This window comes from Trachinotus anak, unplaced genomic scaffold (assembly GCF_046630095.1).
Source record: "Trachinotus anak isolate AG129_WGS33_773 ecotype Australia unplaced genomic scaffold, CSIRO_AGI_Tana_v1 ptg000004l, whole genome shotgun sequence".
Taxonomy (NCBI): Eukaryota; Metazoa; Chordata; class Actinopteri; order Carangiformes; family Carangidae; genus Trachinotus; species Trachinotus anak.
This window is the reverse complement of record NW_027273855.1, coordinates 6,057,065-6,077,049: the sequence shown is the minus strand read 5'-3', so window position 1 is coordinate 6,077,049 and position 19,985 is coordinate 6,057,065. Positions and strand designations below refer to the sequence as shown.

The 19,985-nt window shown below is 41.2% G+C and overlaps 1 protein-coding gene across 6 annotated transcripts in view; it reads right to left on the bottom strand.

Moving 5' to 3' along the window:
- Positions 1-19,985, bottom strand: part of hdac7a (histone deacetylase 7a) — a 65,751-nt gene that overhangs the window by 4,306 nt on the left and 41,460 nt on the right. For all 6 annotated transcript variants that reach the window (XM_071475490.1, XM_071475491.1, XM_071475488.1 and 3 more), the window contains 20 exons: positions 19,723-19,813; positions 18,573-18,693; positions 18,278-18,378; positions 17,639-17,761; positions 17,285-17,394; positions 16,450-16,551; positions 15,970-16,135; positions 14,580-14,785; positions 13,299-13,502; positions 12,396-12,621; positions 11,390-11,523; positions 10,966-11,086; positions 10,480-10,529; positions 9,725-9,832; positions 8,150-8,205; positions 7,548-7,635; positions 7,274-7,393; positions 7,079-7,176; positions 893-1,011; positions 404-537 (listed from right to left, as the gene is read on the bottom strand). In XM_071475490.1, coding sequence (XP_071331591.1) covers positions 404-537; positions 893-1,011; positions 7,079-7,176; positions 7,274-7,393; positions 7,548-7,635; positions 8,150-8,205; positions 9,725-9,832; positions 10,480-10,529; positions 10,966-11,086; positions 11,390-11,523; positions 12,396-12,621; positions 13,299-13,502; positions 14,580-14,785; positions 15,970-16,135; positions 16,450-16,551; positions 17,285-17,394; positions 17,639-17,761; positions 18,278-18,378; positions 18,573-18,693; positions 19,723-19,813 — 2,478 coding nt within the window. The remainder of the gene's footprint in view (positions 1-403; positions 538-892; positions 1,012-7,078; positions 7,177-7,273; positions 7,394-7,547; positions 7,636-8,149; positions 8,206-9,724; positions 9,833-10,479; positions 10,530-10,965; positions 11,087-11,389; positions 11,524-12,395; positions 12,622-13,298; positions 13,503-14,579; positions 14,786-15,969; positions 16,136-16,449; positions 16,552-17,284; positions 17,395-17,638; positions 17,762-18,277; positions 18,379-18,572; positions 18,694-19,722; positions 19,814-19,985) is intronic.

Below are 19,985 nucleotides of genomic sequence, written 5' to 3'. Positions count from 1 at the left end.
AGAGGTGACTGAAAAACATATCTAAAAACACATTTACTGAACACAGAAAAAAATACACATTTTATACAGCACGCTGTACCACATCATACTATGGGCTCCATGAATATGTCTACATAGGGCACCTTTCTTAATTTTGTGCTGGGAAAGGTAACAAAGGGGTAAACAGCCCATGCTCACTCTGATGTTAAGTCCATATGAAGGAGAAAAATATCTGAAATTTGGTTTGAAGTTTGAAACTTCCCTTCCTGTCGTGCCTGACCTTTGAAACCCCCCTGATATTCCACAACTTCAACCTCCACACACCCTGAAAAGTACTTCATTTTCATGCTTCCCTCATGTGTCGGTTACACGGATAATCCTGGTGCAGAATTTAAAACCAATTCCATTACCCAGCATGCCTTACCTGTATGCCCAGGAGTGCACTGACACAGGCTTCAGATGCATCGCAGATAGCTGTAAGGTCGTGACCCCCCTCAAGGGCCAAAACCAGACGACCCCCTGCTAGAGACATCAGCTGGCGGGTCAGGAAGCTGAAACCTATAGTAGACAAACACAGACAAATGTTCACAAGAAGTCTGAACCAGGCAAAGGCCAATAACATTGAAGGTTGGCATGAGAGCTGCAATGAGGAGACCACGTATTGCAAGACTTAAAGAAACAGGTTTTGCTATAATTTCCAATATTCTACAAAAAAAAGGTATATTTTTACCTTGTGGATCCTCCCATAGTATACCAACTACCCATTACTATCATTATGGTCACATCAGTGATCAAGTGAGTTACTGTAAAAGGCTCAACTCTTTAAAGTAAAGTTCTTATTGGCACCGCTTCCTAAAAACGAGACCTTGAGGTAACGGCTGGAGGACAGACTGTGGTAGAGAACTGTGCTTACATTTGGCGGAGACCTTGTACCCTCCCAGAGGAGCTGGGTTGCCCTCAGCAGCATCAAATCCAGCCGACACCAGAACCACGTCCGGAGAGAACTCCTGGGCGATGGGCATCACCACAGACCTGAAGAGACACATACACACACACAGGAGTGTGACAAGATGTTTGTGTTGTTGCAGTTGCTACTGGCTGCCAATAGAGGTTGATGCAAGTTATATAGTACAGTGTGCAATCTTATTTTTCCTTTTCACCACTAATGCCATGACAAGTCTTTTGTGTTTTGCCAAGTAAAGTCTGGAATACTACAGGTTTGTGTCATCCCCTTGTTGTATCCCATTGTTTTATAATAACACAGGTTAGAAACACATTGTATCTGATTTAATTTACACATGTATTGTAGGTTTTTTTGTCCTGATATGTGAACATTTGAGCCTTAATTATATAAAACAACTGAAACAATAGAAAGAAAGGAAGGAAGGAAACTCTTTTTCTTTAGAGTCACATAAAAAGCAGTAATAACATATAAAATCTGGACTCTGGATTTAAAAAAAAGGGGTACAAAGTCTGCAGTTAACACTTATAGCAACTACCAAAAAGCAACACTCACTATTGTAATACTGAAAACAGTGCTGTTTACATTGCTGTAGTGACATTATCAGAGAGATATCACTTGTTTTTGACATTTAATCGCTAACAAGGTGTTGAAACAGCAGAGTTCAATCACTATTTGAATGGCAAAACGCATTTGTGTAGAAATAGGACAGAATATAACAAGGAATGAGCAAGTACACATATTCAGAGTCAAATGTGGAACTAACAGAGGCACACTTCAACACACTGTCCAAACAGTGACATTGTCCTTTCGCAATCTGAGTTATAGCCCGCATCTCAGTTGAGTCAAAGCTTAAGAAGTCACCCTAACTTGGATTCATTTGATCAATTTGCACATGAAGTTTGTCCCTGAGATGAGAAATATTTATGATCAAATCTAAAAAAGTCATTAACAAGAGAAACCAAGGTTTGGGTGAGCCAAACAGAGTTGAAAAAAGACCATTGTTTCTCTGCTGGAGAGGCTGCAGAGCCCCGAGTACGACGAGTCTGCTTGACAAAGTCATATTGTTTTGTCAGCTCTCATGGCTGCACAGTGTTATGTGTGGACTTCAAACAGATGCAGATTTTCTTAATGCTATTGTTGTTAAGAAGAGAGTGTTGCTGTCCTGAGGTGGAAAGAAGCTCAACTCTACGGCTCGACGCTGTCGGCAGAGTTCAAAGCCAGAGTGTGTGAGTCTGTTTCCCATTAAAGGCTTGTCACTCGCCTCACGTCATTGACAACACAGAGAAAAGAGGAAAAACAGTCCATCTGGGATCCATTTACTTTCATTATTCTGCCTGGGGACTTTAGAGACCTCCCTCCCTCCCCTTCACACACACACACACACATACACACACACACACACACACACACACAGTGCTGTCATGACTGCATGCAGATGGACAACATGAGCTCACAGACAAAAATGAGGACACACAGAGATAAAACACACAAATGCATTCTAACATACACATGCAAATACACAACACAAAGACATACACAAGACACGGATGAAATATCATGCACACATACAGACACAAACCCAAGTGGTAATATTTAATGTGTCAAACCTTTACAGTGTGTGTGTTGCATGTTGGGGTTGTATTACGTTTTGGTTTGATAAATAATTCCTAAGACCTAAACTTCATCATGGCCATGTGGATGAGAAGCAGAGTGCACACACTCACTTCACTCATCCCCACACATACACACACACCTAACCGCAAAACCCAACCCCACCTCCCCTGTATAGCCATTAGAGCTTCCGCGCTCCCCTCAGAGAGAGTAACTACAGACAAACTAATGGAAAGATGGAGGGGAGGAGGGAAGGTGGAGGAGAGGAGGGGATGCTTATTAAAGATCAATCAAGGGAGGAGACGTAGAGGGGCAGCACGCGTGTGTGTGTGTGCGTGCGTGGGGTGGTGGTGGTGGTGGGGAGGGGGGTTGGGGTGATGGAAAAGAAGGGGGGTGAGAGTGAAGGATAAGGTGAAAATGCACCAACGCTCCCCCACTGAAGTTGAAACCCTCAAACTTTAACCCATTAAATGTATTTCAATCAGTGGCTCTTTTCCACGGATCATTCAACATTTGCAAACTTCATTAATTACAATGGGATGCATGGAGCGTGAGTGGTGGGTGGAAGGTGGAGGCCTTTTAGATTCTGATTCCATTAGAGGAAAAATGCTCTTTTAGAGTTATTAAGGCAAAGCGCCCTCTCATTACGGCCTAAAAGGAGATGATGTGGCTCTACAGGCTAATCATAATCATTTTTAGTGATTCTCTAGAGAAATTTTCTTTCAAAACAGCTCAAAATATCACCAGCTATTCCTACTCAGTTAGCACACTGCAGTTATCAACTTAACCTGCGCCACTGATCTGAACATGATAAATCATTTACTGATTTTAGTGAATGTCAAGCTGGTACATAACTTTAACTTTGTTTCCTTGCTTGTGTGCTGAGGATTTCTCCTCGTCTTCTTAGAGCGTGGACTGAGGGCTCTTGATCATTTGGGCCTGTAAAGCTTATTTGGCTTTTATCCAAAGTGACTTACAAGTGAGGGACATCAGTAAAGCTTCAGTGCAGTAGGAGACCTTGGTGTAACTTCTACTGCAAATACTACACCTATTCAATAAGTGCAAGGGGATCAAGTCAAGAAGTGCACTGAAAATACATAGTAAGTGCTACTTAGTTGTGTTATGGTGTTAGAGGTGTTAGGAGAGGAGGTGCTCTCAGAAGAGATGAGTCCTCAGGAGATTCTTGAAGATAGACAGGCACGACCCTGCTCTGATAGTATTCGGTATCTTGTTCCACCATCAGGGAACCACAGAAGAGAACAGTCTGGAGTGTGATTGCCTTGTGTGCAGGGATGACAATGGCAGACGACATTCCTGGGAGGAACGCAGTGGGCGAGAAGGAGCATAAACCTGTGTGACTGAGTTAAAGAACTCAGAAGTTACTCTGAAGGCAAACATTAGTGACTCGAAATGAATTGTAGCTAGTGTAGGGGAATGACGTGCACTTTTAGGCTGATTGAGGACCAGTTACAGTTAAATTGTATTACTTATCTCGGGGCGCCCTGGTGGCTCACCTGGTAGAGCGTAAATCACTTTGGCTCATACCTTACCGCAGGGGCCTGGGTTGGAATCCAGCCCGGGCCCTTTGCTGCTTGCCATGCCCTCTCTCCCCCTCAACTTTCCTGTCACTCTTTCATGGTCCCTATCTCAATAAAGCCAAAAAAACATCTTTAAAAAAATGGTATTAATTATCTGGCACTCTGGTGGCCTAGGTGGCTGAGATGCTGACCATGTAATCACATCATCTCTTCTGTTCTTTATTTTTTATTTTATTTGATAGGGATTATGCAGTTTAGTTCCAATACAGAGCAGGAAACTCTTGTCCCTAGTTGGGCTTTTACATACACAGTATAATGAAAATATACAGCAGTTCAAATCCACCTTTATTGCATGTCATCCTTTCTCTCTGCCGACATTTCCTCTCATATATCTCATTCTATACGAGCTAATGAAGGCAAAAAGTGACCTGTGGTAGAAATGGCAACTTCTATAAGATTCAGTTGAATTTCATCTGGAATCAGTGACCTCAACTCACATCACATCTTTAAATGAGGACTATTTTCTATAACTCGGCGGGCAATTATCGAAGAAGTTTTGATGTGGTGAACTCTCATCATCTGGGGCTACAGGCAGATTGAAACAAACTGAGAATTACTTAGATCTTCTATTAGGTCCAGATCTGAAGACCGGGCCATACGATTGGCATTATGTAATAAAAATGATACTGTGAGTCAGTCGGTCCCATTGAACTTGAGGAGGCACATCCCTCTTAATTCTTTTTAGATCTGATGGGAGAGTGGCTCAACCCAATTTTGTCATTACATCCTTTTCAAAACATTTTCTCTTTTAAATGTGAAAAAAACTCCTTTTTCCTCCCTTCTCCCTTCTTCATGATCTCAAGCTGTGGAAGGTCACACCTACCTCTCTGAACACTCCTCTTGGAGAACACAGAAACTCCTAAGACTAAATGTCTTTACTTTAAGTTTCTCACATGAAGACAAGAAACTGAAGCCACCATTACCTTGTTCACTGCACTCACAATATTTTCAGTTCTGACGTTAAGGAACAAAAAGGGTCTAATCTGAATCTAAATTATGAGCAGACGGATCTGAAAATCCTGAGCAATTCAAAGCTGCATTAAATGTTGGTTTTTTTTCAGACTCTGGATGAAGGGCACATTATGAAAAACGTGACATCTAAGTCAAATGTTTTTCTCCATCCAGTTGGTACAGTCACTGTCAGTAGGACAATATACATATATAGGACCTTCTGGGCTTTTGACTCCAACAGCAAACTGAACATTTTCACATACGCTTTCACTATGCAGATGTAATCTAATCTACATCTACAACACCCACACTTAGCTTGCAGATACATTTTGAGTGTCATGTCACTGCCATGAAGGTGAACTGCTCCCCCTCAAAAACACAGGCCCAGCTACTTTGAATTATTTGCACAGGAAGTTCTGTCTTTGTGTAGCTCTGCTCCACAGAGGGGTCAGATGTCAGGGTCAAGCTCCACGGAGGCAGTCCTGGAGCTGGCAGGGAAGCAGTGTTCTGCTCAGGAACACTTCAGACAGAAGGACAGCCTCCTGTAGCATCAGGATCTCTCTCTTCTGACATCTAAAACTCTTCAGATGAGCAGTAGCACGTTTTAAAAAAATATGTCACATTGATTGTAAGTGGTCTTGTGTGTTATTGGAGGTACACACTAATGTTTGGAGGTACACACTAATGACAGGACTAAAGTGCACTGAGGCAGATCATTTCTGATGGTGCCTGCTTATTCTGTCATTTTATTAGTCTCGGGATCATGGCCCACCCACCTGATGTATGCATGTGAGTGCATGTTTGAACTTGTGTGTTTGTGCTCGAGTGCTGTATATAAACCTATACATGCTTGTCTGTACGTGCACAGGTTCCCCCCATTATGTGACTTTGCCACTGTGCCCCTTTTCCAGTAACCATGCGGTTGCCACAGTTTCCTTGGGGTTTGCTGCACCAGACAACCAAAAGGCCCACACTGCTGAAACTTTATTGGTGGCAAACACCCACCAACGACAATTATCCCAACCCACGAGCAGGAAGTAACAGTCTGCAGTCTGTCAAACACAAGACCTGGACACCATTTGCTGTAAAGCATCTGAAGTTACTGGAAACTGAGAACACCAGACACATGCTCTCCAAATGACAGGGATTATTAATTACGCAAGAAGTACGTCAGAGGCGATGTGAAGCCGAGCCTCTGATCAGCTTAAGTGTGTTTGTTGTGGCTCAGTGTAAAGGAAATGAGAGAAATTGTTTGATTACAGCTCCACTGAATATCTCTATTCTGATCAATAAAAACTGGAACACAGCTGGTGGCTGAAGTACTGGGGGACTGAACTAATTGAAGGCTTTTTCTGTTTGTTGACTAATCTACCAGATTTCACATCCAAGACTCAAATTAAAGTCAGAAAGACAAACTATCTGCATTCCTCATGTACTGGCTTTGCTTTGTGAGCATGCTGAAACAATGACAACAGAAAAAACATCAATTTCAGCTTGTTGTTTTTACACTTTGAATGTTTGTGTGCTCCAATCTTTCTGAGAAAGAGCTGTAGTAACATTAAAAATAATCAGCAGGATAGCATATGCAATAAATTTTTTAAAAAATAATACAAAAAAAACATGATTCACCCATTTTTGACTTATTTACTGTTGTGAATCACAAACACGATCAGAAGATATAAAAATCTGTTTAAAAAAGCTACTACTTCCTTTTCATATGTACTGAATCTGATGAAGCAGCAGGTGTCAGAACATTAAGTACCACAACATACAGATGGGTGACAAATTAAAGGACACAAGGGGTCATTGAATGCTCTAACCCTCACAGTAGTTAGATCTCTGCCCAGCTGAACATCTACGGGAGATTCTGGATTCAGACTTGGAGGATATTTTTAATTTGTCACCCACAAGTGTCAATCACCTTATCTTGTAAGCTTGTGTTGCAGTGTTTAAACAGAGCAGCAGCTGGTTCTACCTGAATGCAGCGAGGTACTCAGCATCTCCCATGGGTGGGTCCAGTCCTCCCGTCCATGCGACATTAACGTTGAAGCCCTCACCTGCTCCAGAACCGACCTAAGACCAAACACGTGTTTAAAATTGAATTAAGAATGAATTCTTGTGCTGCTTTCACTCACAACAGGGCGACAAAGTGTCCCTGGACCCCACCCACCTCAGCCGGTGACCCACTGCCAGGGAAGAAGTTCCCGTCGTCATAGCGATGAAGCGAGATGTAGAGAACGCTAGGATCGCTATAGAAGACTTCCTGGGTGCCATTACCATGGTGAACATCCTAGCGACAGGATGAAGGTAGACATATTAATACTATACTGTACGTAGCAATACCACAGGAAATAAATTCACTACAGAGACATGTGACAGTGGGTTTTCATCAGTATTAACAACAACAGTGAAAATAACTACACACGAGTTAACAGGCATCTTACCCAGTCAACAATCAGGATCTTGCTGACGCTGAGCTTGTGCTGGAGCTGCTTGGCTGCTATGGCCACTGAATTGAAGTAACAAAAGCCCCTGTAGAGAGAGACACAGTGACAGAGGTGTAGAGACAATTTAGAAAAGAGTAATCACTCAATATGAGAGGAGAAAACACTAAAGCTTCTTTATTTTCCTTCAGTGGTTCATGAGTGGTGTACAGCCATATGTAAGAAGTGTGGAAAGGCTTTGTGCCTCTGGGCTGTCTGTAGTGTCAGCCAGTGAAGCTTATCTCCACATTGCACTCATTGTTGATGAGCTGGGTAACACTACAGCAACTGTATGGGACTGTGCTTGGGATAAATGAGAACAAAACAACATAACATAAAAAAAAAACCCAAAAACAAACAAATACTAAAACGTTTTTATCTTCCTAATTTTGCCCCTTTGTCTTCTCTCTCCTCCAGAAAGAAGCTGCTGACAGTGCAGCAAGAACAGGAAAACACACTGTGGTCAGGCTCAGCATGTGACTGACACACACACACACACACACACACACACACACACACACACACACACACACACACACACACACACACACACACACACTTACATTGGATTGGAGGGGTCTGCATGATGCCCTGGCGGTCTAACCACAGCAAAGCCGTTCTATGCAGAAGAAGAAGGCGACACCATTAATCAGCGTTTCACTGGATATGAAAAACTTTACATTACAATCCTTCACTGTTATAGGCTTTTATAATGAAAAGGAAAATAACATGAAGGAAACTCTTCTTCAAAGGCAAAGTCTCACTGCCAAAATTCATAACATGCCATTTAGAGACTGATTGTCACAAAGAGCAATACGAGACAACAACTAATGTTTCCTGGTTTGTGTAAATTGTGTACTTGTATTTGCAGCACTAAAGTAGGTTTTATGATCACAATCTTTAATTACGTAGCTGAAAATCACTGCAATTTCAATGGTTTAAAAATGATTTAAAACCCAAATCATCTTAAAACCCAATCTCCAGGCTCATGATTTAGGCTATTCATAATTTCTGGGAGGTTAACAGTATATACTGCTTTGGACAACTTTATAAAATTTTTAGTTTTTCACTTCACTATTTCAAAAGCTGGTGTAGTGACTGAGAGTGGACTTCATCTATATTTTCTCAGAGAGTGAACCTCAAAGCATAAAGCCAAACATTTCATGCATCCACAAGATCAAAAAGCATGATTTCAGGTCATTCATGGTAATTAAGTTGTCCTGTAAATAAGTATGTACAGTATACATTCCCTACAATATGTATAGCTCAAAACAGCTTTTCTAAGGTGGAGTGGTTGTCCTGTGGTTATGCTGTGGTGTAGTGGTTTGTATACCGCTGTTGCTCACTACAGACCGAGCCATTGTTTTATATTCTCTCCCTGATCCGCTTTTTTTTGTTGTTGTTGTTGTTTTTTTGTATGGTATAAATGTTTAGATTGAAGCTGCCAGCTCTAAATACAGTTAGCCAGTGGTATATTTATATTTCACCATTCGGAATGGAAAAAAAAACAACAATTTCATGTTCATCCCAGACTTTTAATCATTGTGAGCAGGAAAAGGAAGAAAATTTAGGCCATTATGTGACAGGGAAAAGTCTATTCTGAAACCCAGCCGTTTTTGAAGTGGGTCAGTAGCTCCTCGAGGCAGGGTGAGGCATGCTCCTTTGCTGGATGTTTCTCTCTGACCCTAGCAGTTGTCATACAGGAACTAAACACTGTCTCCAGAATTACTTCTCAGTGACTCTGAGTTACCAAAGTTGTTTTTGGCCCATGATCCAGTGTCTGAAAAGCAGTAACTTTATATATTTGAGAAACATTGAAACTGTCATTTTTCTGTTTTTGCCAGAAAAGCATCACCTGTTCATTGTCTGACAAAATAAATGTGTATTTAATCTTTTTGTGTTTGGTGTGGGAGGATGCTCCTTGAGTGTGTTTTGAGTTTCTTACCTTATGGCAGTAAAGCATTATAATATTATAACTGTTTACATTTTTATTGGATGGTGACAGTCCTTGCCTGCACTTCATCCATCATTTTCTGATATGGGGAGGCTTATTGTTCAAAATATTCTCTTATGGGGTAAATCTTCAATACAGTCAAGTCTGTAATCGGAGCATGGTGCTGCAGGGTTTACTTTCTTACCTTTAGTTCTCCTTTGGCCACTCTGAAGGCCAGCTCAACAACGCTGCCTGCCGCCATGCGTGACGCCGTCGAGGTGTGTGACTCATTCCAGATCGTGTCATTATCAACCTGCCAATCAACAGACATCGGACGGAGTTCATTAATCCGCTGATTAAATATTGATGCACATTCAAGCGTGGAACTATTTATAATATTTGTTGAATTAAGCCTGAGCGTCCAAAATGGACCTCTGGGTTTAGGAAAAGAAAACCAAAGACTTTCCCTCGGGCATGGAAGACAACACACAGCTGTGACTGCAGAGTAAAAATGTCAGTTTTACTCTCTCATCTCAAGGCCAGATCCATATTTGCTACTAATTTTCTTTTCCATTCAATTTTTTTCCCTCTGCTGTTTGTTCACAAACTGGCATTACTGTCCATCTGGCTTGGACAATGAAATCCAAGGCATTTCTTTTATCCTTGGTCACGGACATGTTGTTCTCATTAGTCTGACTTGTCATGGTCCGACACGGACTGTCAGGCAAACGTTTGCAGCGGGCCAAGCAAACTCTCTTTTCCTCTTTAATATCCTGTCTTTCTTTCTGTCTTTCTTGTAATTTTCTCCTGCCGGCCTTCGTTGCTTTTCATTGAAAAAAGATCATCTTTCATCAATGCAGTGATTGTGGTGTATTGTATAGCATCCATTAAGAGCTTTGGAGAATTAGAATCAAAAATAGAGCTGTGTGTTTCTGTGTGTGTGTGTGTGTGTTTTCTTACCCCTACTCCCCCACATGGCAACATCACAAACATTCTCTGAGAGAGGATTCCTGAGCAAACAAAAACATAGAAATGTATACAATCATTACCATATATATTACTGTTTTTTATTCTCTTCAGTATAATCATTTTATAATCATTTTATACTGTGAAGGTTATTGAAAACAAAAAACCGTAGGTTGACCTGCCATAATCCCTTGGCATGAGAAAACTATTGGTACGGTACCTGAATCACATTTGCAATTTACTTTTAAAATTAATTTCAAATCAGTTCAAGGAGAAAAATACAAACATAATTGTAAAACAAAAGTTGATTATGTAGCTTTAGTTGTGTTATAGAGAAGAACTTGACTTGATCTGGAGCATTGTTTGACTTTGATAATTTTTACTCTGCAGATAAAAATAATACATCATGAAACAGCTTTCAGTAAGATGATGTTTCTCAGAACTCAGACTATATTTTTGTTAGTGTGAGGTGTATCTTACCGGCCAGTTTGCGGTTATCCAGTTTGAGTCTGTTGAGTGGGTTGGTGCCGTAGAGCAACACATGACGCTCTGTGTGGACTGACTGCAGCTCCTCCAGAGTGGCTTTACGACCACGAATACTCTGTACAGACACAAGATTTTCATTTGACTCTCTCATCTTCAATACACTGATGCAGTAGGAACATAATACACACCTATGTGGCCAAGAACATGCCAAAGAATCATCTGCATATGGATAATGTATAATATGTAATGAATGATAATGTTAAACAGACAGAAAGACTGAGTCTGCTCCAAACGTGACGAAGATGATTCAAATAGGAGATTGAGATGAGATGAGATGAGATGAGATGTGTGTGTGTGTGTGTGTGTGTGTGTGTGTGTGTGTGTATGTGTGAGAGTGTGAGAGTGTCTTGTGGTGTACCTCACACTGTCCCCTCAGGCCTCTCTCCTGTAGTCGAGACCAGATGCTCTGTATCCTCCCAGCATGCTCTGGGTGACTGCTGTTGTCTCCACATGTACACTGGTGCTTCAGCATTTGAGAGTCATACACCAGGCCTGTACGTACGTACACACACACACACACACACACACACACAAACTGATCTCAATTTTGCAGACACAATATAAAGGATATTCACACCAGAAGAACAAAAGACTAACACCTACAGAGGCTTTAATTTCTTATGATAACAAGGGCAGAGGAGCTGTGATTGATCCATGACCTAATCACAAAAGGCCTTTCCACCACCTGCCAAATTGTTCCTTTAGAGAAATAATCAGACATTCATTGAAATACACTTATTTCTGTGTACTAAATATGAAGCTAAAGTCAGCTGGAAATAAGCTTATCTTTGCATAAAAGTAAAATGCATGATAAACACTTAGCCTAGCTGGTGTTATTTCATTTGTTTAATCTGTACACTAACAGAAACAAACAACTACTTGTGGTTTCACGGAGATCTGTGCTGAATTTTTTTTTTTTTTGGCAAGGCCAATGACTTCCAGGAGTGCAGCCAGTACAGACTCTGGACATACGAGCGATATCTATCTTCTCATCTGACTCTCAGCGACAAAACAAATAAGCAGATTTACCACAATGTCAAACTATTTCTTTAAATTTCTTTCTATTTCTGTCTATTTCTTTTAATTGCTGTTTTAATTACATTATGAATTTGCCTTTTATTTACCAGTCTCTTCTTCATTCATTGGCCACATTTTTCTTATGACCACTAGGTACAGAAACTTTTCATGTCGAGGGAAACGAGGGAAACAACTAACCCAACATGGAATTAATGTCCCCAGCTGGACTGAAACTAGGAGATTGTGGTTATATAGTCAATAGGAGCATACTGTATTTAAAACATCATAAAGCATATGATTATACATAGCTATTACTGTATAATACTGTATAAGCATGTCTGACTCACCAGTGGTGAAGCGTGGTTTACTGCTGGTATCCTGTGGGGGCAGGCTCAGGGTCTTCTCAGGCAGAGTCAGAGAGGTGGAGGCTGGGGACGACTGTGTACGTGACAGGGGGCGATGGACGCTCAACCCACTACCGACCCCGCCGCTGCCGCGTAACATGGGCACTGCCAGGGTCTCCATCTGTCGATGCAGCTGCTGCAGCTGCTTCTGCTGCTCCCACAGCAATGACTACAGAAGGAGGAGGGGTGATGAGGATGAAGCATAGTCAAGTTATGGATAGAATTCAAAGTAAATATCACAAACATAAAATAAGACAAAGTGTGAGAGAGAAAAGTGTAGAACAGAAACTCAGCTCATGGTCTCCGTGAATACAGTTGCTCATAATATTTGGATGCATTGCTATATAAATTACATGCAGCTGTACATCCCTCTAAAAAGTTATTTGTATTCATGACTGACAGATCTAGATCTTCTGTCAATAAAATCAGCTTTAATTGGCCCCTCTGATCTGACCTGTACCATCAAGATAAATCGGTATCAATATTAAATATACTGTTTTGAATCTGGAAGTCATTTCTGACTCTGATCTCTGCCTTAAAACGTCTTCTTATTGTTGTTCCTTCTGCCAAAGCCAGACTCCCAACTATGTAGTAAAAAGTTGTAGCTCAGCTTATATTACATGCGCTCTGTCATCATATCATGCTGAAGTGACCATTTTAATGTAATGAGTAGTTGTCAAACCACAAAATGATGCAACGGCAACTAGAACCATGCAAGTGCAAGTGTTAGGCCGCCATCTACAGGACTGTTGGATGAAGAACAGCTGTGTGGTTTTACTCCATATGTCTACCTGCTTGCTGTGTGTGTGTTTATCTCATGTGTCATAGTGTGCTCTGTTTTCCAACCTGGTTGAGTATGAGTGCATGTTGCAGGTTCATTTGGTCTTCGTGACTCTTGGATGCCGTTGGCTCTGCCTCCCTCAGTGACTCTGCCCTCACTCTGCTCTGATAGGTCGGCTCTGTGGGCGACATCCCACCACCATCCTCTGAGTCCATGTCCTCAGAGGGGATCTGATGCAGTCTGGGCTTCTCGCTGGATTTAGTCATCAGCTGCGCAAGCACATACACATGCAGGTTAATATGTAGGTGTTTGCACATAGGCATTCAGATGAAGACATGATCCGGTTATACTACTGTAGGAAAATATAAACCGAGGGATTTACAAGCAGGAGGGACATTGCATGTTTCTTATCAGGTGTAACACCCGATGAAAAACATGTGTGGACAATATAAAGTATAGTATAAATGTTGAGTTACACCTTTTTGTGTTGACTAACTTTTTTCTCCATAATGCCTGTCCCGGTTAACACAAGATTTAACCCTCATTTAACTATGCACAGACTAACAAATGAGGGGATTATGAGTGTAGCTCTGAGGTGCTGCTGGAAAAAATCTGCCTTTGGGATCGCAAAATTAAACATCACCTGGTCATGCTTGCTGTTGGAGGAATACATCTCATTGCTGTAACATAGCAGTGTTTAAATGCTTATACTGTTGTGCCCACATCTAAGATTGCAGCCTTGAGATTGCCTCCTGGAGAAGGGTTGCTACAATCCCAAGAAAGCTCTTCATATCAGCAGGTGCTTTCACATTAAATGAGGAGGTCTTAAAGTTTTAGCAAACTGGCAGCATTAGAAGTATGCTATATTAGCTATTAGCACTTCCAGCTGTTTGCAGTGTACAGACAGCCATCACTGGATTACTTTGATACTGTAGGAAGTCTTATTTTCAGTGATTTCTCTTGCAGAATTATAGACATCAGGGATAACGATATCCTCAGGAAGTGTATTTCACACTGAAACTAAAGACACCCTGAGGGAGGTGAACCTCACCATTTAAAGACCCCTGTGTTCAATCATTATCTTCTAAAAAAACCTAAGAAGCCAAGGCAAATGACATCAATAAATGTGCTGTCATGTTTGTCAGTTGTGTTAACTCGCTTCCATGGTTTGTAATTTAAAAGGCTGTAAAAGTTAAAAAGGTTTACAGGCTGCAATGAAAATGTGGAAGAAGGCAGCAATAACGTGATTCCACTGTTTTAACTGAAGCTCCAGTAAATTCAGGTAGAGGGTCACGAGTTAGTGTCTCTTTACTAATGATTTTTAGCAGATCAGAGTGTTTTCACACCTTGCCGAGGTGGGTCTGCTGTTTGAGCCTCTCCAGTAGTTGTGTGTTGTGCTGTTGTTGGAGGAGATGTGTGTGAAGGGTCCTTGGGCTCTGGGGGAGGGGTTCAGAGCGCGTTCTGCTCAAGGGCTTGTGAGGCTGAGAACCTCCAGGAGACAGGTGGTCTAACTGGGAAGCAAACTGCAGCGGGACAGAGTCTAAGCCTGGAACTGGTGAGAGAAAAAGGAGCAGAAAAGTAGTTAGGCTACTTCATGAGAGAGAGAGTAACACGTACGCACACACATACACATACCATGTCAACACAAATACACACACAATACCTACTACCCTGCTGTCTTGTAAACTGATTAAATAATTTCTCAATTTTTTTTATTTTAAATTGCACAACACATGTAAGATGTTTTCTTTTGTTTTTAAAGCTGCTTTTTTGAACAGTAAAACCACTACACTGACGAAAGCAGAAGAGCTCAGCCGGGTTTACAATGTGGTCATTGTTATTATTTTCTTTATCTTCTTGTCATTTGTGCCGCACCACCTGATAGCAGTCTCTCTACTACTATGCTGCGTGTCGGTGTGTAAAAGCCTTTCCAACTTTACTGGCGGGGCCTTTGATCCTGCTGAAATGGAAACACACTTCTCCCCCTACACACAACCGAGGGATAGAGGAAGTTTTACATTATGTTAAACTCGAGAAACTCTGATTTTCTCTGATGGGATGGATAGAGAGATTCCAAGAAACCTGAAGCCCTTTCTGAAATGTACTGATCTGCTTAACAATTCACCAGACAGGGTTATTTTTATGTGTATCCTGTTAGCTACTCATTTTTTTATTTATTCATCAGTACTTATTTACTAATTACTATTATTTTAGTGTTTTTTTGTGATTTGCTGTCTTTTTTTTTTGTTTTGTTTCTCTCCCTTGGTGTTTCATGACCTGAGTAGGGGGTGAATGGGGCTGAGGGATAAGTAACTGGGGAAGGTAAATAAAGATTAAAAAAAAAGAAGCAGCACAAAGGTGGATGTGCATTAAAGGAGTCTGAGTCTAACACTGTCTGAACAGTTCACTTGCCACGACATCAAAAGAAAAAAAAGATTATTCCAAATGTAACCACTGGGTGGTGCTATAACATTTCAGACAATACAACCTAAAGGCCTTTGTGAAACCACTGCTGATAAATGTATGTGTCCATTTGTGGTCATTTGTGTACTTTGCAGCCTTGAGAACTTTTGCATGTGCAAACAATCCCAGTCTGAGATGGAAATCAGTTACAGAGTGTAAAAAAAAAATTGTATTTCCTTATCTACGTTTCAACACCTATAAATTGTGCAGCTTTTAACCCTGCACATGTATAAACATGTCTACAGCGTATGTGTGTGTGTGTGTGTGGCTCACCAGTGAGTAGTGGAGTGTGTACAAGTCCTGAGGGCTCCAGGATGATGACAGGCAGGTGAGGGTGCCCAGCCTGATCATCTCTGCTCAGGGGGAGGAAGACTGGCGAGCCCCCGGCTGTAACCACGGGCACCCGGCCGACCTTCAGAGAGGACAGCTCTCCTTCAGCCTGCACAGAGACAATTCAGCAGAAAACAGGCCATTACGTTTGATCACAGCTGAATCATCAGGCCTATATGAAGTGAGCTCAGTATGCTAACAGAAGTAGATAATTTCTCAAGCTCCCAAGCCACCTAAACATCAATACACGTAATACTTTTTAAAGATGCGTCTTAAATGAAGCAGATCATTGTGTTAGTTTGATGAAAAAAATCATTAGATTACAGAAGAATTTCACAAGAACCAAACACTTCTCAGCATCTTTCCTCACTTGTTTTAGGAGAAACAGATGATTTCAGAATAAATGAGTAGCTGAGTGTTTACCCTGGCGTTGGCTGGTAGTCCCAGTGTGATGGTGGGCAGAGTGGAGGGACTCTGGATGGTGAAGTTTGCTAGGGTGCCATCTCTGAGCAGCAGCTTCTGAGCCTGGGAATGTCAAACATTTTCTTTTTTTCATCTTTTTCTTTTTACTCCAATCTGAACTAGATTACACTCATAACTTCTCTACATTCATTATATCTACTGTTTTTTTACGAGAGACAAGAGAAATCCCATTTTACATTTAAGACAGTGTTGGTTATGTATCACATAAAGACCTTTCCTGCTCTACTTACATAGATTGTCTTTGGTATATGCTCTTAATATTTTCTGCTGCAGTGTTTTCATCTACAGTAATCTAAACCAATGTAGTCTAATTAAACCTGAGCTAATGTTTTGTCCTGAGCTGTCTGGACACAGGAGAATCATGAATCAGACATCTGAGGCAGGTGTGACGGAGGTTGCTCTGTTCTGACTCTCTGTGATTAAATGAATTATGCATAAACAGCTGACACACACGCATTATTCCTGTACTCCTGTGTCGTTGCTTTAAACATTTCATTACTCAGGGTTTCGGCACAGCTCATGTACGTGACACAGCCACTTTTTTTTTTTTTAAATCAAACTGTGTGCTTATTGTTTTAAATGCTCATAGTTTCTCTCTAGAAAAAAAAATATTTTTTCTCTTTATCTATCCAACTCTAACATGATTTCTTAACTACTCTATCTTCCCATATCAGTTCTCTATCAGGGAGGTAAGGTTAATTTTGAGATGACATTGGGTTATCATTCTGAATGGACTCAACAAGTAACGTGTGTGTGTGTGTGTCTCTTTGCTTACCTCATGTGAGAGGCCGCCTGCAGATGGCAGTAGCCCATTCTCATTGGGCAGACTGTCGTTAGGAGAACTACAGCCAGAGACTGGAGTGCTACTGCTGCTGGGGGACGAGTCTGGAGAGAGACAGTGAGATTAAATATCATTATGCATTTAATATATATGTGTGTGTGTGTGTGTGTGTGTGTGTGTGTGTGTGTGTGTGTGTGTGTGTGTGTGTGTGTGTAAAAAGCATGACATTTGATAACATCAGTGAATCCATTCTTAAATTCCTTACTTTGACCTAATGAACTGATCACATATTAAACACCGCAAGCGCATAACCACTCTTCATTTGTGTGTATGTGTGAGTGAAGTTACCCAGTGTGTCAGGTACTCTGTGTTTGACAGTGGGTGGGGCACTCTCTTTGCGGGTGAGCGGGCTCTTGCGGGTGTTAAGGTGTTTCTTCAGCTTGTGTTTCACCTTCAGGTTGGGCTCAGACGCTGACAAAATAAAGCAACAGGGGGAATGTTACTCAATGTGATTATGTCCAAATGCTTTACTTCATTCTGCTGCTCACTGTAACATCCCAACAATGATTCATCTTATTTCCAGTTAATGAAATGTTTTAAATTTACTGGTAAGAGCAGACAAACTACAGGTGTTACTAATTACATTAACAATGGCTCTGTTGTATACGAGTGACCCAGTGAGCCAACACGCACAACACAATATAACTAAATGGAATCCATCCTTTATCGTATTATTTGCACCTGTGCTTTTCTGAATGTGATTTGTCATGTGTGTAAAAGGCCAATTGACAGACACATGACACACCAAGAGTCAAACATCTGTTCACTTCTTACGTCATTGTGGTGGTAAAAGACTGAGATTTGTCATTTGAATGAAAATGAAAAACAGAAATCATCATGACTGTCTTCAGATTAATAATTAACCTTAAATTCATAATTCCTCAACATTTAAAGTATGCGACTTGTAGTGGATGTCAGATGTTTTACCTGCTCTGCGCAGTGGCGTCCCCTCTGAGCCCTCAGGGGAAGGGTGTGACGGAGATGAGACCAGAGGCTGGGAGGATACACTTGGGTCTGGGCCCAGCTTTCTGGGGAAACACAACACACAAACATGAAACATGAAACTGCTGGGGTAAATTATCATACAACATGTGGTGGAAGTTTACTTTAGAGTCATATTTAATGTGTTCATGGTGCATATTTAGTAATTTGATATTTCCATTTTGTGTTCCGTTTGTGTGTGTGTGTGTGTGTGTGTGTGTGTGTTTGCATTTTGTGTCACCTGTACGTTACAGGAGCTGCAGTCAGAGTGTTGGAGTTTGTTCTTTCCTGCGCCGCCTGTTTCCGTTTATTAAGAATCACCTCCTGGAGCTTCTGTTTCACCAGGGAACTGGCCACGGCACCTGTCAATCAATTACACAAACAGCTAATTTAAAAAAAATAATAAGACCCACCAAAGGAGGAACAAGGAAAGCCCCGGCCAAAAGCACAGCATGTTCAATTAAACAAAACGTAACCAGTGAGTAACAGTAAAATTTATGACAAAGATATCATGTATGCCATACATGCATGCTGGGTTGAGAGTATGGACGGATTTGGATATGATGCATCTGTGTGTGTGTGTGTGTGTGTGTGTGTGTGTGTGTGTGTGTGTGTGTACTTGTACTTGCTACATAGTAAGGACCAAAAAAATATTTTACTAACAGAGTGAGGACATTTTGAGAAAGTGAGGACATTTTGGCCGGTCCTCACTTTTTGAGAGACCTTAAAATCACATTTTGAGGGTTAAGACTTGGTTTTAGAGTTATAGTTAGAATTAGGTTTAGGTTAAGGTTAGGGTAAGAGTTGGGGTTAGGCACTCAGTTGTGATGGTTAAGGTTAGGGTAAGGGGCTAGGGAATGCATTATGTCAATGAGTGTCCTCACAAAGATGGAAGTACGTGTGTGTGTGTGTGTGTGTGTGTGTGTGTGTGTGTGTGTGTGTGTGTGTGTGTGTGTGTGTGTGTGTGTGTGTGTCTTTGTGTGTGAGCAAATGTGTGCACACATAGGCGACAGGAGGTGCTAAGAGTGATCGAGTCAATATTGACCCAGTGACTTTGTGTGCTCAGACCCAAAGCTATATTTAACTCCACTGTTGTGGCCCCACTTGTCAGGTTATATTTAGCTCTCATTTCAAAGCAAACAGCTTTGAAAGTCGAGTGACGCTGTTCAATAGAGATGAATAAGATCTCTCACAGGGACTTTCCTCTCTGGCCATGATTACCGCTCTGCTCCATAATTATTTTTAAAGACATGGAAATGGCTCAGTGTAGTTCAAATGTAAACTGAGACTGGTAGCAACATGTCAGTAAAGTTGAAGTTTGGTGTTTGTTTGCGTGCGTGCGTGCGTGCGTGCGTGCGTGCGTGCGTGCGTGTGTGTGAGAATGGACTCACTTTGTTGACTCTTGTCTTTGTGTTTTAGCTGCTGCAGCTCCTGCTGTTTCTCATGGTGCTCCTGCTCTCGCCTCCTCTGCTCCACATTAAACTAAAACCCCATACACATTTGGATTTTAGCAACATATTTAAAGCAAATGGTCATGTAAGAAAATATCATGTGCAATATATTTTCAAAAAGCAAGTTTTATAATTATTTTATTATTTGTTCTTTATTCAAACAGTTGATATTGTACTGAATATTACACATAGATTAGCCTCCA